The sequence below is a fragment of the Galeopterus variegatus genome, unplaced genomic scaffold (assembly GCF_000696425.1).
Source record: "Galeopterus variegatus unplaced genomic scaffold, G_variegatus-3.0.2 Scaffold2880, whole genome shotgun sequence".
Taxonomy (NCBI): Eukaryota; Metazoa; Chordata; class Mammalia; order Dermoptera; family Cynocephalidae; genus Galeopterus; species Galeopterus variegatus.
The window spans coordinates 169,792-187,116 of NW_007728991.1; the positions used below are offsets into that span (position 1 = coordinate 169,792).

General features: G+C 58.1%; 1 protein-coding gene across 1 annotated transcript in view; it reads right to left on the minus strand.

The window, feature by feature from the left end:
- The window catches only part of MAP2K3 (mitogen-activated protein kinase kinase 3), a 32,496-nt gene extending 15,175 nt beyond the window's left edge, over window positions 1-17,321 (minus strand). Inside the window, exons 1-2 of the mRNA XM_008583273.1 lie at window positions 17,142-17,321; window positions 358-424 (exon numbers count right to left, since the gene is read on the minus strand). Coding sequence (XP_008581495.1) covers window positions 358-424; window positions 17,142-17,190 — 116 coding nt within the window. The 5' untranslated portion in view covers window positions 17,191-17,321. The remainder of the gene's footprint in view (window positions 1-357; window positions 425-17,141) is intronic.
- Window positions 17,322-17,325: the final 4 nt, after the last annotated feature.

Consider the following 17,325-nt stretch of genomic DNA (forward strand, 5'->3'; position numbering starts at 1 on the left):
CTTCAGAGAGAACCACCCCCATCCCCCAAAAGAAGGAGTATTCTGACCCCGGGAGGGAGCTCCCCGGGCCACCTCATACTCATATCATCAGTGCTGAACATCTACGTGCCAGGTGTGGCCTCTCTGCCAGGTGGCTGTGGCAGAGCCTCCAAGATGGTGTGAGAATGGGGCACAGCAAGTGGGCAGTGCCTGTGAGCCCCCACAGCCACCCACCTGGCCTGGCTCACCATCCTCCTGGCCCAGTATGGGACCAGGAGCCGAAGCAGGGCCGGCCTCACCTCCTGCTTGCTCTCTCCACTGGGCCCCACTCAGGAAGCCTTTCCAGGCTGAGCAGGAGAGCAACTGAGGCAGACTCACGTGGGGCTGGGCGCAGGTGGCTTGGACATGCAGGATATTCGTAAATCCTTCTTCCTCTTGGATTTTCCTAAAAGGGAAAGAAGGCAAGGTGTCTGGTTAATCCCTCAGTCCATCAATGTCCCCTGGGCTCCCCATGGGCTGGACAAAGAGGGGGACAGAGATGACTCAGGCCCCCCTGTCCTGGAGCCCCACCACTACCCTGTCTCAGACACAGATGCCTAAGGGTCAGGGTAGTCAGGGCCATGAGGGAGCCCTGGGGCCTCTGGGTGTCCAGAGCACATGCCTGGCCCAAGCTGGGGCATCAGGAGGAGGAGGAGGTCCAGGGCTTAGAGCCCGCTGTTGTAATAGGGAAAGGCACCCAACAGAGGGAATGGAGTGGGCTACAGAGGCAGCAGGAAGCCAGAGGTGCCGCACTGGCACACCCAGGACCTGAGCTCAGGTCTGCTCCCAAAACAGTTTTCCCCACACACTGGAGAGGCCCAGTTCTGCCACCGTTTTGGAAGCTGCTCTGCTGGCTACACCATCCCCAAGAGCCGCCTGCAGCCACTGCTTGCCTGGCAGGCCCCACATGCTTCAGGGCTTGGCTGGGCAGGAGTGACCAGCCCATGTTACAGGCCCACCCAGGATACACAGCCTCAGGGAGCAGGGCCAGGTCTGAGAAGCTGAGACATTTGCCAGGCCCCAAGGCTCCTGACCCATGCAGAAGTCCTATATCCTAAGTTTCTGTTGTGGGCTGAATCGTGTCCCCAAAAAATTCATGTTGAAATCTTAACCCCCAGTACCTCAGAATGTGACCTTATTTGGAAATAGGCTCTTCACAGAGGTAATTAAATTAAAATGAGATCATTAGGGTGGGCCCTAACCCAGTAAGACTGGTGTTCTTATGAAAGGAGAAATTTGACACACATGGAGGGAAGACGAGGTGAAGAGACACGGGGGAAGACGGCCACCTACAAGCCGAGGAGGGGCCTGGAGCAGATCCTTCCCACACAGCCCTCAGAAGGAACCACCCTGCAGACACCCTGACCTCTACCTTCCAGCCTCCAGAACCACGAGACAGTAACTTACTGTGCTGGAGCCGCCCAGTCTGTGGTGTGTGGTTACTGCAGCCCCAGCAGATGAATAGTTTCCATCCCCTGCTTATTGAGCTAACCTTGGCTCCATTCAGGTCCCAGCTTTGCTGCCCATCCCCTCTCTGAGCCTCGATTTCCCCATCTGTCACTCTGAAGCAAATTCCCACCTCAGGTGGCTGGACGCTAGGAATAGATGCAGGCTGGGGGCCCCTGGCCGGGGAGCGGGGGTGGCCACAGCAAGCTCTGGACTGGGTGGTCATGATGCGCAGCCCACCCAGGGGTCTCCACCACCCAGGTGCAAGGGCCATGCTCTGAGCTTGGCCCCCACGTGCACCATGGACCCTGGCATATGTGTAGGAAAGCCCCTGCCCCTCTCAGCCCCAGCTTCCCTATCTGCACAATAGGGCACTGACGCCAAAAAGGGATCCAGGCAGAAAATGATAGGGAGAAACTATGATGACAAGAGCAAGGCACACAGCCTGGGGCCCAGGACAGGGCAGGCAGCTTCCTTCCCTCCTTCCACAAGCCTGCCCACTCCAGAGGCCCCACACCATCCCATTGCTCAGATTAGGAAACAGGCAGAAAGAGGAGCAACCATGGTCAAGGTCACACAACAAGTGGGAGCAGCACTGGGATGTGCACTCAGGTCTGCTGGCCGTGTGCTTTCCAGGATGTGTAGGATGTCCCCTGTGCCCGGCATCCCCATCTGTGAAGTGAGGGTACTGGACAAGGTGAGCTCTGAGCTGCTCGCTGTGGTCAGGGCAGAGGTGACAGCAGTGACGCTTGACACGCCACCATGCTCCCAAAGCAGCTACACCCAGCCTTGCTGGGGTCAGCTCCCTCAACCCTCACCAGAGCCCAAGGGCAGAGCTGTTCGATCCCCATGGTACAGATGTGGAAACTGAGGCATCTCATACCCACAGCCATGCCTGATGCTGTCAGCATCCCCTCAACAGCTCCATCACCAAGGGTGCCAGCCTGTGCTGTCATCCAGGTCAGAGCTCTCTGCCTCTAAGCCAGGCAGTGAGAGGTGGGGGTACCTAGGGCCCCACTTCATGGGGAAGGGGGAGGTAGGCCCACCAGCCCTGCAGGGGGGCAAAGCAGACATATCCAGTCCTAGAGGCTGAACCCTGGGGCCTTGTCTCAACCCTGTCCACTAAGCACCATCTCAGTGCCTCCCCAGGCCTCAGTTTCCCCATCTGTGAGGTAGCCCTTCCAGCCTAGCCAACAGCAATGTGGGGTAAGAAGGGGCCCAGTGGGGTCCAGCCAGCACCTGCAGCATGCACCATCCAGGGGTCTCGTGGCTGCAGGCAGAGGGAGGGGGCTCATACCACACGGAAGAGGAGGAAGTCCAGTCTCCAGGGAGGGCAACGAGAGGCAGAGCAGGCCAGGATTCTAGCCCAGGCTAGCTCTGGCAGGACCTGCCCACCCTGGAGGCTGAAGCCTGGTGCCCACTTCTCTCCCACCCCTATAAAGTTCTTGCCTTTGCCATCACCCCCCCGCCACAAGGCGCCCAGGAAGCCTTCTCCCCTCCCCACGGCATTGGGCTGGCCCGAGTCCCAAGGCAGTAGGGCCCTCACCTCCACCCCCTGGGGACAGGCAGGGCCCAGTGTCCACACTCTCAGGCCAGCTGAGGGAGCGTGGTGGGGTGCCTGGCACTCGGCTGGATCAGTATTCATGAAGCATTGGACACGGCTGGGCTGGCACGCAAAGGGAGCTTTCCTCAATTAGGGCCACCCTTTGAAGAAGGAGCAGACATCACCACACAGATGGGAAAAGCAAGGATCAGAGAGGTCAGGGAGCTGGCCAGGTGAGGAGCCGCTGCGAAGACAGAGGCAGGAGCACAATCTTGAGGTGACTTGGGCTGGGGGATGCAAACAGCCAGGCCTTTGGCGACAGCCTCAGGGTTTTCCGGGAGATGAGGCCAGAGCTGGATCACTGGGAGCCTCAGCAGCTGGCCCACAAGAGCGTAGACATTAGCCTGAGGGCAAGTGGGAGCCATCGAAGGCTGTTGAGCAGGGGAGGTACGCTCTTAAAATTCATCAGAGAGGAGGCCAGGGAGGGGGCCGAGGCCAGAGCTCAGGCCAGAAAGGACAGGGCCTGGACCACGTGAGGGGCAGTGGAGATGGAGAAAAGTGAATGAAAAGAGGGATTATGGTCTGATGCTTGAGGTATCAGGAGTTTGCACTTTGGGGTCAGATAGCCTGGCTTCTTACCTCAGTGTCCCTCCTCACTATTGTGGGATGCCCGGCCTCAGTTTCCCCATCTGTGAGGTAGCCCTTCCAGCCTAGCCAACAGCAATGTGGGGTAAGAAGGGGCCCAGTGGGGTCCAGCCAGCACCTGCAGCATGCACCATCCAGGGGTCTCGTGGCTGCAGGCAGAGGGAGGGGGCTCATACCACACGGAAGAGGAGGAAGTCCAGTCTCCAGGGAGGGCAACGAGAGGCAGAGCAGGCCAGGATTCTAGCCCAGGCTAGCTCTGGCAGGACCTGCCCACCCTGGAGGCTGAAGCCTGGTGCCCACTTCTCTCCCACCCCTATAAAGTTCTTGCCTTTGCCATCACCCCCCCGCCACAAGGCGCCCAGGAAGCCTTCTCCCCTCCCCACGGCATTGGGCTGGCCCGAGTCCCAAGGCAGTAGGGCCCTCACCTCCACCCCCTGGGGACAGGCAGGGCCCAGTGTCCACACTCTCAGGCCAGCTGAGGGAGCGTGGTGGGGTGCCTGGCACTCGGCTGGATCAGTATTCATGAAGCATTGGACACGGCTGGGCTGGCACGCAAAGGGAGCTTTCCTCAATTAGGGCCACCCTTTGAAGAAGGAGCAGACATCACCACACAGATGGGAAAAGCAAGGATCAGAGAGGTCAGGGAGCTGGCCAGGTGAGGAGCCTGGTCACCTGACACCCTGCGGGGGCAGCAGATCTGGGATTCAAACATAACTCCCTGAAACCACCCAGAGCAGAAGTGAGGGGCCTGCCCTTGCAGATGCCTCCTTCCCACTTCCCAGGCCCCTGGTCACCTGACACCCTGCGGGGGCAGCAGATCTGGGATTCAAACATAACTCCCTGAAACCGCCCGGAGCAGAAGTGAGGGGCCTGCCCTTGCAGATGCCTCCTTCCCACTTCCCAGGCCCGGTCCTCAAGCCCCCACCCATCACCGCACACCCGCTGCTGCTGGCTCACTCTGGCCGCCCAGGGCCCAGGAACGGCCTGGGGCCCTGCTGCCACCTGCCATGGAGACCCCAGTTCCGAAGCACTTCTGAACCAGGCTCGGATCCAGCCTCCACCAAGCCATACTGCAGCCTCAGTGCCTCATTTGCAAAGCAGGCGACAGAGCCCACTCTCTTGGGCCCAGCACTTAGCCTGGCTAAGGTGACTTAGCCTGCCACCCCTGCTAAGTGAGGGGATGGGGTTGTTACTGTTCTGGGAAGACATGGCCCAGAACAATCAGGAAAAAGAACAGTCCTGGTGGGGCTAGGGGTCCCACTGTCCATCCTTGGGCAGGGGGCAAAGCAAGCAGATACCTGCCACCTCTCTGTGGAAGCCACCTCAGGGACCCCCAGATGCCAGGCCCCAAGGTGTCTTTGTCTATGCCCTGGAGGCCAGCAGGAGAGTCCCAGCTCCAGCCAAAGTCCCTGACCCAGGTGGCTCCCCGTGTCCGCTGCACCAGGACCTGACCCCGAGCTCCAGGAAACAACAACTTCCACAAAGAGTAATAGTAACAGTAGCAGCAGCAGCTGTACTCACTGCACCTACCAGCACTCACCCCGGCACTGCGGCACATCAGTCACCTAATCACTGGCTCCTGCAAGAGGTGTTTGCGCTCCATTTTAAGCTAAGACAACATGGCCAGTTGTCAGGGTCTGGGTGGGTCTCACTCCAAAGTCCATCAAGGCAGTAGCCTGCTGGCCACACACATAGCCCTTCCCATCTGTTACTCCAGATGCTCTAACAGCCCTAGAGAAGGGCTCTTAGCCGCCCTTTACTTGAGGAAACTGAGGCTCAGAGAGGTGAAGATGCTTGCCCCAGGCTGCACAGTGAGGCAGGAGTCCAGGTGGGAGTCGCCGCTGAGTTTGCTGACTTGGAGACTCCAATGGGCCAAGCCACGAGCTCACAGCACCCTTCCTGCAGGGAGCTCTCCCTGCAGCAGAGGGACAGTCCTGGGGTCTCATGCTGAACAGGAAATAGCAACTGAGCCTGGAGACCCAGAAGCCTCCCTGGTTTTACCTGGGCCCAGCACATTCTCTACGGAAAAAGAAAAAAGAGAAAGCCAAAGAGTGCAGGGCCATTAGCTCCTGAGGCCGCTTCTGTCTGAGTCAAAGCTGCCACCTGCACTTCAGGATATCAGAGCGGGGGCTCTGGGCTGCAGGCCCTATGCTTACAGCACATTAGCCATGGTAAATCCCAGATCTGCACCCAGCTCTGAGGCCCCGGCATGGTGCCCTCCTCTCTGCCCCTCAGGTTCCTCACCTGCAGAAGAGAGCATGGTGGGGATGCCACCCACCCTCCCTGCACATAGTTGCAGGACCAAGCAAGAGCATGACAGCAAGACACTTGGCACTGAGCTTGGCACGTAGAAGGTGGCCCCACGATGGCCTGTATAGGTCACAGGATTATTCCAGCTTCTCTGTAGATGCAAAAAAATCTGTCCTAAGTAATGAGACTTACAGGCAGCTTTATTCTTGACATGAGGCTTTTTGTAACCAGAATATAAGATATTTTGTGCTAAAAATTACAACTCTGCATGGAGTCCGCAGCCCTTGCAGACCTGGGCCTTCTCTACTGGGGTGCACAGCCACACCCCTGCACTCCCTCTGCTCTTGGCCCTTCCCCCTTCTTTTGGCTCTAGCCTGCCAGCCATAACGTCCCCCTCCTCTCCAGGGTCCAGTTTTCCTGTCCGTCAAGGGCACTTCTGTGCCTGCAGCTGGGCTGGGCAGGTGAGGACCACCCCTCCTCCTGACCTCCTCACCACCTGCCCATCGGGGACGCCAGGCCTGCGTCAGGAGTGACATGGGCTCTGTGAGGCAGCCACGCCAGCTGTCAGAGGGAGTGGGCGAGGCCACCATGGAGACAGCCCAAAAACAAGCCTCAGGGTGCCAGCCACTGCCACTGTCCGCCGTAGATGTCAGGCTGGGCCCAGATGGCCAAGCAGCCCAAGGCTGCCCAGGTGCGGCCCGCTGTGGCGACTATCACCACAACAAATAGAGGTCCTTGGGCCGCCACGGGCAAACCACAACAAGCACGCCAGCCTCAGCTCGCAGGGCCCCGGGTGCAAGCAATCCCAGTGCCAGGCGTCTGTGTGTTCTGGAGCTGCCTCCAGCCTCCAGCCTCACAGCAGCCCCCCAGGAGGGAGGGACAAAACAGACCGAGAGGCACTCAGCCACCAACCTGAGGTTATGCTGCTGGTAAAGAGAGGTGCCCTGGGACTCAGACATTGCCACCAGCCACAGCGGCCCTGCCCCCATCACACCCCACTCGCCCTCACTCGAGCCACCAGCCCCTCTCCATTCCTGGAATGAGCCACCACCTCAGGGCCTCTGCACATGCCATTCCCTCTGCCTAGAATGCTCCTCCCCATGACTCCATCCTGGCTGACACATGCTGCCTTTCACCTACTCGAGAGGGGCTCCTGACCACCCCAGCTAAGCCCCCTTGTTACTGGCTCCCCACATTCTGCTGGTTTCACTCCTGTCACTTCTCATGAGGGACTGTTCTGTAGTTACTGTTTCAGAGAGGCAGTCAGCGGAATGCTTACAAGCATGACTCTGGAGCCCACTGGCCTGGGTTCACCTGCAGCTCTGACACTCTGCCACTTCCTAGCTGTGGGCCCTCGGGCAAGTGACTTAACCTGTCTGGTGTCAGGGCCTCAACTGTGACATGAGGATAACAGACTGACATCCCCCCACCCCGCCCGGCATTATCAGTGCCAAGCCTTAGTAGTGCCTCACGCATGGAAGATTAGACGGGGCCATCTGGAAGCCCACAGCTCCTGAGATAACGCCAGGCCCTGAGCCCCAGAAGACCCTTCTGTCCACCCTCTCAGCAGCTCCACTAGGGTAGGGTTTCCTCGTGTCTGTTGTACCCAGCAGGTCAGAGAGGAGCAGCAACTTGACAGAAACAGTGGGCATCTGGTGCGGAGAGGACATGAAGGCAGGTCTGTCTGGCTCCAATGTCCAAACATCAACAGAGACAGCTTGAGAGTGGGGCCGCCCACCCCAGGCCTGGGGACATGTGAAACAGACTGGACCGTGCCGCTCTCTCGGGCCAGACTACAACCCTCACGGCGAACCCCGCCAGGCCTCGGCTCGCAAAGGAGCCTCCCTCACCACGTCATACTCCATTGCACCACAAGGTTTCCAATGACAAAAGCATTACCTGCTCCTCTTTAATGTCCCACCCCCTACTTCTGGGTGTTTCAGGTGCCTCTCATGATTCCCGATTCCACTGTGGAAGTCCGGGGCCCCAGCGTCCATGCCATCAGGTAAGAAACTGCATGTCGCTGCTGAGATGTGGGCAACAAGATGTCCTATCCCCACCGCACTCAGCTGGTCTATCCCGCAGCGTCCCTTAGAGAGAGCAACGAGGCCAACCCACTCCCGCTGCACTGACGGAGGAGGGGGGGGATGGGGGCTGAGGCCCTGGTAAGAGGAGGGGCAGCTTTCACGTGGGCAGATTTACCTTGATAGCTAATGTTTGTCAGCTTCAACAAGCCAGAGCCCATGCCCAGCACCTGACATTCTCCCTGGGGCCTAGGTGCCCTCAAAGATAGCCCTGAGGAACTTTTGGGGGCCACCAATGCTGAGCATCCGCAGGGAGCAAGGAGAGGCCTGGCACCTCCAGGCAGGACCCCCCCCCTCCCCCGAGGTCCTGGAGGCCCTGTTTGGGGCTCTCGAGAGGAAGCCTGGGGCTGCAGAATAGGGGGAGGGTTCTCTCCTCCTACTATCTACCAGGCCTGGGACCTGCCCCCTTCCAGCCTCATGATCACAGGTGAGCAACAGGCTGGGGCTGAGACAGACCCGCTCCAGGCTTCTGACCCCCACAACCCTGCCCTCTCTCTTCCCAGCCACATGTGGATACGAGGCCAGGCCCTGGCCTCCAAGGCCCTCGGTCCACCCATCTCTCCACCTCTCTGGGCCTTTTCATCTGCAAAGTGCGTTGGTGGTGGGTTCTTGCCCTGCCTACCTCGCAGCACCCCCCTTCCACAAGCCACCATGAACTCAGCAGATGGGGGACTGCCCTCCCAAGACTGTGCTGCAACCCAGGCAGGTGTGGCAGTGTCTGCAGCCACTTTTGATGGTCACGGCTGGGGGGTGCTACTGGCATGTGGCAAGCAGAGGCCAGGGCTGCTGCTCAACAACCCACGATGCACACACAGCCCCTCCACAGAGAAGTATCCAGCCCAGAATGTCAACAGCACCGAGGCTGAGACAACCACAGACAACGAACACACAAAGCAACACACCTCATGTCTAAATAGCTTCTGCTCTGCAGAGAAAGGAGCCTGGGGAAGGGGAAGAGGCTGACCTGGGGAGGAGGCAGCCATGGACAGAAATAGAGCCAAGAGCAGCCCAGACACAGAGGCAGCAAGCGCAGAGGGCCAGGCCGGAAGGACGGCGGAGGAGAGGTGGCACGGGCAGCTGCAGGGTCCGGTGGGCCTGGTGGCCTGCCTCATCAAGCAACAGCCACCTCCTCCCCTGACCAGACCTCACTGGACTGGGCCCTTCCTCTCCCAGGGCCTCTCCACATGCCCATTCCCCTCGGCCCAGAAGCTCCTCCTGAAGCAGCTCACCCCACCACATACCTCCCACTGACACAGTGAGTACCTACTGTGAACCAGGCCTGTGCAAATCACTTTAATCACATCTCACTGGATCCTCTCAGCAACACTGTAGGCAGGGACTAACATGATCTCCATCTTACAGATGAGGAAACTGAGGCTGGTGATTTATAAAATCAAAAGACTGGCACGGGGAATTGGCAAGGGTCTGGCGGGGCCCCACAGCCGGTTGCCAGGAACTGCCTCCCAGGTGCAGGAAGACCACAAGCAGGAAGAAAAAGTACTTTGTAAAAAAAAGGAAATGTTCATCTCTGCATGGAGTATTCCAAGGAGAAGCAAGAAACTATGTTTTTGTCCCTTTGAGATTTCTACCCATGTGCACTGTCAGCTACTTAAGTGTAAGCAATTTAAATAACATAAGTAAGAAAGAGGCCTGTTTCAACCCTAGGTCCTGGCGTTGCTGTGGGTCTGGGCCTCAGTGTCCCCTTCATCTAAAGGAAGCAGCTGGGCTCACCTCACACACTACAGGGGCTCCCAGCAGCAGGCTGCTCATTACTGGACAGGGCCTCAGAGACTGTCCAGTGCAGACATTGTGGCCAGAGGCCCCGGGACATACCAGGGCAGCTGGCCCAAGCTCCCACCGCCCTACACTTCAGCTGAGGGGCCATGACAGCATCTTCCGCAAGCCACTCTGGCAGAGGCTGACTGACCTGAGCTGCCATGTGACCCTGGGCAAGCCACATTCTCTCTGACTTGGTTTCCTCCCTTGACATTCTGTGCACAGATGCAGTGGGCTGACCTCAGGGAGAAGACGAGCAAGGGTCAGGTTCTTAAAACAAGGCCACGCTCCCAGGACAGACCTTCGTGACTGTAGGCAAGTCACTCTCCCGCTCTAGGCCTCAGTTTACCCACTCATAAAATGGGGGTGACAACAACACACCCATGTTGCTGGGTAACCATGAGGGCTAAATGAGATCATGCACATTAAATACCCAGCACAAAACGGGTCACATGAGTGTTCGCCCAGGCCCTGGGCCCCCAGCCTGTGGGGTGGGCCCCACACTCCAGGCTTCAAGGAGCTGTGACTACGGAGGGGATTTCACAAGTGACGCTCCACCTTCCCACAGCCTCAGGAAAACGGGGCATTCCTCGTGTATGGGCTTGCGGCCTCCATGTGGGGCCAGTGTGAGACCAGCCAGACCAGCCCAGGCCACGAGGGGTTCTGACAGGCCACATGCTACCACTCGAGTAAATAGTAACAGCACCTTTCCTTCATAAGTGCCACTTTTGTTTTTATTACTATTAAACAAAATCTTACAAAGCATGGGATCAATGAGAAGCAGTACCTAAAAAGGTGTTCTTAGTGATAAAAATGCTAATATGTAGCTCAGGTTCAAATTCAGCACTGACTGCACCTACAGTGTCCCTGCACTTGACACATCTCATTGCTTCTCATCCTCAAAAGCAACCCTCAGAGGCAGGTGCTGTTCATCCCCTTCTTTCAGAGGAGGACATCAAGGCTGGGGAGGTCACCAACAGGGGTTAGGCAGAGCCAGGCCTAGAACCAGCCCCTGCTACCTGGAAGCCCCTGCAGGCTTGCCCAGCGAGGGTCTGACTGCACCATCCTGGGGTCTGTCCCAGGCACCCCAGGATGGGGTGGGCTTTGCCAGCAGCAGAAAGATGTGAGGTCGACCAGCAGGCTAAGTCTCAGACATGCAGAAAGACAAGCAAGGGGCACAGGGGACGTTTTCTAGCCCCATGTCCAGAGCTGTCCAGGGTAGGCCTCTTATCTGTGCCTCAGCAGCCACCAGCCACCAGCACCAACGCAGCACCTCCTTATTGGGTGCACAACTATGTTCCTCAGCCCACTTACCTCCTGATTATACCACACACCTCCACTGGCACCCAAGGCCCTTCACAGCCCTGCTCCAAGGTACCTGGCCTGTCACTTCACACCCACTGGCGCACGCAAACCTTAGGACAGGCCTTCGAAACCAGTGACGTTAGCACAGTGACGCGGGTGAGGGAAGTCCGGGCTGTGGGTACAGCCACCCAGACTGAGCAGTGCACAGCTTGGGGCAGGAGAAGGGAGTTAGCTCAATGCAACACAGGAGCAGCAGCAAACACGCATAGCCACTAACTCCGAGCCAGCCCCAAGCGCAGCACTTCCATATATTAACGCACCAAGTCCTCACGACAACCCTGCTATCTAGGTCCGAGTACCATACCCATCTTGCAGATGAAGAAACTGAAGCCACACAGCTCCAGCCTCCCCCCACCACAAGCCCATGCTCCCCCAAGACCATGGGGTGGAGGCCGGCCTGGGGAGTCCACAGGTCAGTGAACTAAATGTACCACATGCACATTAAAGCACAATTTTTAAAAATAAAGAAAAGCAAGAAATGATTAATAAAAAGTTAGGACAGTTGCTGAGGGAGAAGGGAGGAAGATACAGTCCCTAAGGAGTATGGGGCTTCCCTGAACAATAGTGTTTGATTTCTTTAGCTGGGTATTGGATACACAGAATCATTTTTCTTTTATTCTTTAAAAATAGAGGTACTTCTGTGTATCCTTTTACCGTCTGTGGATATAGTTACAATGTTTTTTTAAAAGGAGGTGGATGGAAGGCCCACCTGCCAGGACAGGACTCAGCCAGGAGGTGTCAGCAGAGCAGGGCACAAATCCGGTCACAGGCCCAGACATGGTCACAGGGGAGGGGAACGTCATGCTGACCTGGGCAGGGGACCAGCTAGGAGAGGGGCAGCTAGACATGGCCTCTCTAAAGTAGCCCAGGCAGCCCTTGGAGTGACAGGGACCTGTGCCTAGAACTGAAGGGAGGGGGAAGAAAGCCCGGTGACCCTCTCCAAAGTCTAATGCGGCCCAGGCTTGGTGTCTGAGCCACAGAAAGGCCCAGCAGGCTGCCGCTGCCTCTGCTTGACCCTGCCTGGCCCTCATGCCCTTGACATGAAGTTTTTTGGGTCTCCAGGGCCATTGCTGGGGGGAGGCATCTATAGAAGCGGCTGGGCAAGCGGGCCTGACTCAAGTGGGCAACACCAGGAGGCACGGCCAGGTGAAGGCATGTTAGGGGCTGGGGGTGGGGCCACCTCACCACCCCATCCACACACCCTCCATGCTGCTCCCCAGAACTCTTCCTCTGGGCCCCCTCCTGAGATGCCAGGTCTGCACCAGGCTGCTCCTCTCAGCTCAGCCCACCACCCACTGACACACGTGACTTTGGCCGGGCCACCAGACCCGCAACCCCAGGACCTCCCTCTCTCCCCAGGTGGGGCCCATGACAGCCCGGAACGTGTCTCACTCCCCCTGGATCTACAAGGCCAATGCTGTGCCTGGCACTGACAAAAGTCTATCAGCTGAGGGGCTGGCCTAGGAGGCTGCGTCCTGATTCCCCCTCCCACACCTAGTACGCTTACCCTCGTTCATCCTTCTAACGCCAGATGCCAAAGCAGGGTGGCAGAGGCAGACCTGCAGAAAGAGTCAGGCAGCCCATTCTCTGCTCTCCACGCACCCTCCCCAGGAAGGCCCAGGAAGCAATGGGCGCCCCCCAGCTCCAGCTTGGGGACCAGTAGGGCAAGAGATCCTACGGCCTGGTAATTCTGGCTGGCATTAAAGGACACTACAGCTGAAAGGCCTTGCTTCCCAGAGCCTACAAGTTCATCGTCAGAAGCCTCAGCACTGTTTATTCACCCACCAGTTAACAACAGCCACAGCCATAACAATAATAGAATAATAACAGATGCCATTCACTTGACAAACACTGTCTCCCGTCTTTACCACAACCCTGCAAGGGAGGGGTGCTTACTCCCCCTTTACAGAAGAGGAGATGAGGGTCAGAAAGGGCAGGGTTGACTTGCCCAGATGAGGGAGTAATGGAGCCAGGATTCAAGCCTAGGCCCATTCCTCCAGATCCCAGGCTCCACCCCCACTTCCTGCCTCGACTGGGTTCTTTGTGGGCACAGGGTAATCTTGCTGTGACCAGGAGGACCTGACACTTAGCAAGCGTGGAATGAGGTTGTCTGCATCCAGACAGGCAGGGTTTCCATTCCCATTCTGCACATGAGGAAACTGAGGCTTCTCCTCTGAAGGCTGGACAATGCCCAGGGGACTGAAATCATTAACAGAGTGCAGAGAATGTACCAGGTGCAACTTGTCCAATGTCACACTGCAAAAGGGGCCAAGCTGGGGTTTGACCCAGGCAGTCAGACCCCAGAGCCTGAGCTCTTCACCTCTCCACATTGCTGTCTTCTGGGAGTTCAGGCTGAGTTCTACCCCAGCTGACCCTGCACTGTGCTCCTCACCCTCCCTGGGTCCCCAGCTGCACATCCGAGCCGAGGAGTCCCCTGGGCCAAGGGCGGTAAACAGCCGCTGCCACCTGCTCCTGCTCCATGAGCAAGAGGAAGCAGAAGCCCTTGCCCAATAGAGGAAGTTCCTGGGCGGGGCACAGAGTGCCAGGAGGGCCTGCCCAGGGGGTCCTAGTCCAGCCCACAGTCCAGGAATGAGCCATTTCCAGGGCCCCAGCCCAGGGCCAGGTGCTGCTGCAGGGCCAGGACACGCAGCCCCCTCCCACCCACCAAGCCGATGGGCATCGCCCCTTTAAGCTGCAGGCAGCCGGCTGGCATGCCCAGTGGGTGAGTCAGCGCCCAGTGCCCGCTGACTCACCCGCCGGAAGCCTCCGCTGCCCTGGCCCTCTCCCCGCACAGGCCAACTGAGAACTTTGCTCCCTTCAGGCCTCGAGCCACGGGCTGGCTGATAGAGAGTTTCCTGTGCGTCATGCCAGGGGTGGGGGAAGTCCCAGAGGTGCCACCCTCCAGTCTTTCCGACAGCCAGGATGGGAAGGGGGGTAGACAGCAGCCACTGAAGGCAGGACCAGGACATGACAGAGATCCTTGCAGCCTCAGTGTCCCTATTGGACAGCCAGGAGCCATCCAGCCATTGTCTGAGCCATGTAAAGATTTAACCATGAAGTGCCCCCACTGGTAGCACTCCCAGGGCAGCAGGGACAGAGGCCATGCCATGAACAGCAACAGGACATATGTGGTAACCCCCCAGGACAAGTGTGGCTTGCAGATGCAGACCATGCTAACCACTGTGTCCCTGCTCACCGGCCCTGGCACCAGCTGCCCTTGGCCTCTGACCCCAGCCAGTGATGGCATGTGGGTGAGGGGGCCAGGGGAAAACCAGCAGGGCTGAGGGCTTCATGCACTCCCCATGCCCGTGGCACAGAGGACAGGGCAAGGCACCCGCTGCAAGGCAGGAAGCTCAAAAGTAAAGTTCCCATCAGGTCAGGCATCAGCCACTCCCTGCTTTGTTGAAATTCCTTTGAGAAGGCGGAGAAGAGCCCAATGCTGAGGGCACAGTGCCCAGGATGGGGAAGGCACGGGGCTGAGCTGGGGTTTGATCCAGGCAGTCAGGTCACCCCCACTCTGTGGATTCAGTCCAGCCACTCTCCCTGTCTCACCTTGGTTTTGTATCTGTTGAATGGGTCTGATTGCAGTGAGTATGCGATGTACCAACTGTAAAGGACTGCGCACTGCCTCTGCCTCAGTCCATCCTCCAGGTCTGACACAGCCTTGAAGAGACACTCACTGGACATGGGTGTGATCAAGGGTGAGAGTGGGCGGCATCCCACTACCTCAGCTCAGAAATGGGACACCCAGCACAGAAATGGGACATGGGGAGCACTGAGGAGAACACTATGGAGACACACAGCCCTGGGTGGAACACTGGCTCCATCTGTCACAGCTGTGTGGCTCAGGCAAGGCACTTAATGCCTCTGAGCTTCAGTTTTCTTATCTGTAAATGGAGCTGTAAGGAACGCCTCAGAGAATGCATGGCACATTGAAAAAGCTCGATAAGTGGGAGCTCTGAGGATTTTTGGTGAGAGAGCATTCTAGCTCCCCCACCACATCTTTTCCCAGACCCCAAAGAGGCTACAGGGTCCCTGGGCACTGGGGAGACCCCTGACTTTTCACCAGACCCACCCACCATCATCTGTTACCTGGATCCACAGGCTGGAAATTCATCCTGGTACTCTCTGCAGAGAGGCCCGAGAGGCCAATGCCAGGCCTCAAGTGACACAGCACATGGGGGTCAACCAGTGTTTCCCCACAGTGCTTTCTCACCACACTATGACCCCCTCTCCCTTCACAATGCTGCAACTAGAACTTTATTTTGATGAGGCATCTCTGCCTGGAAGAGCTGAACTGCCTCCAAAAACAAACATTACTTCCAACCCCTTCCCCGAGCTCTCCAGAGTGGAGAAGTGTCTGATTTCCCGGTTCCCAAGCTCCACGAGGTCTGTGCAGCACAAGGCCCTCCCCAGCCACCTCCCCTGGCGAGTGCCTCCTGAGTTACTCACAGCGGTTGGGCAATGGTCAGGGATCCGGCCTCCCACTTATGTAAGACATAATTACCTTGCCCACCCGGCTCCAGCCCACAGTCATGGCAGCCACCAGCAGTCCGGCAGCCTGTGCCCCTCCAACAAAGGAGAGGGGATGACCCCTGATGAGGGCCTAACTAAGTGTCTGCTGTTACCTCTCTCCTGCTTATTCTGTAGCTGCAACCCAAACACAGGCAAGTCCCTGACCCTGCATGGCTGAGGCCTTTCCAGCAAGGAAAGTGGCAACAATAACAAGATGTGCAGCAACTGCCCCTTCCTGGACACCTACTGCATGCCAGGTGCCATGCTGAGCTCCTCACCGCCTCACTCATACTTGCTTAAAGCTCTTTAGTAGTCACTGTCTCAGGTGACACTCCCAAGGTCCACAGAAGTAGGTGTGATTACTCCCATTTTACAGATAAGGAGACTGAGGCCCAGAGACATCAAGAGGCTTGCAGGTGAGGCAGCAGCAGATTCAGAGAGCAGGGAGGCAGCCCATTCATTACAGCTATGTCCGGTTTGGAAATCTCTGAGACAACCCTGCCTACTGAGACTCCGACACACCAAAAACATCCTTTCCTCTTCCTGAAAAAAAATCCCCCTTTCGCCCTGCCCTCCAAGTCTCATCCTCCCTGCTCTGCATGACAAATCCCGCTGCTGCTGCTGCTGCCGCCACCTCACAAAAATTTCCAGGAAGGCCAGTTAGTTACTTGCAGAAGACAAGAGCAAGCCCCTTGCACAGCCAGCACCCTGGCCTGGCGGCTGGCTCAGGTCCCAGGCAGCAGGAACAGGCCTGGGAGTAACCAGCCCCAGAGACACTAAGACACAAGAGGGGGTGAAATGCCCAAGTGCAGAGAGAAACTTGCAACTCAAGGCAAGGAGGAGCCAGTGGAGAGGCTATGCGTTAGGGCAGGATGGGAGGCCAAGAGAGGTTCTGGGGGGGACTGGGCTGCAGGATGGGATGCAGGCCAGATAGGAATGGAACGACGTAGGGCCTACAAGGATGGAGAGAGTTGGGAGGAAGGTGGACCAAGAGTTCTGAACTGGGGTGCAGCCAGGGCACTCACATGGGAGGGAGGGGGACTTCAGTGGGGTTCCCCAAAACAGGAGCACCTCCGGGACACAGATGGAGAATGAGAATTAAATCCCACCCTGGATACGGCCTTGACGCCTGGAACTGGAAGGACCCAGGTGGGGATCAGAGTGAATCCCACTTGGGTCCGGCTGAGGGAGGAACATTGGGAGAGTTCCTGTCCAGGCTGCAGCCCTAAGGCCTAAATGAGATCATAGTGAGGTTCCTGACCTGGAGCGGGCTGAGCGGAACGAGGTCCAAGCCTGGGTCCAGCCTGGGAGATCTCGGGCCTGGGACAGTCCCAGTCTGGGGGTGTACCCGCGACCCGAGTAGGAAGGGGTTCTGGGCCAGGCTGCTGTTGCCTGGGTCCGGAACACCATGGGGTGGGACCACGCCGAGGTCGGGGGTCGCAGCCCGAGCCCGGATGGGACGCGGGGGTCAGGCCGAGGTCCCAGCCGGGCGCGCCTACCTTTAGACTGGGGCATGCCGGCGGGCTGGCCTGAGGCGGGCGACTCCATGCTGCAGGCGGGTGCGGGGCGGCGACGAGCACTAATCTAGAGGGCGGGTGGCTCCATCGGGGCCGAGCGCGCTCATGGCTGCGGGAAGACGACCCGTGCACAGCGGAGGAGCAGAGGCGGCGGCGGCAGCGAGAA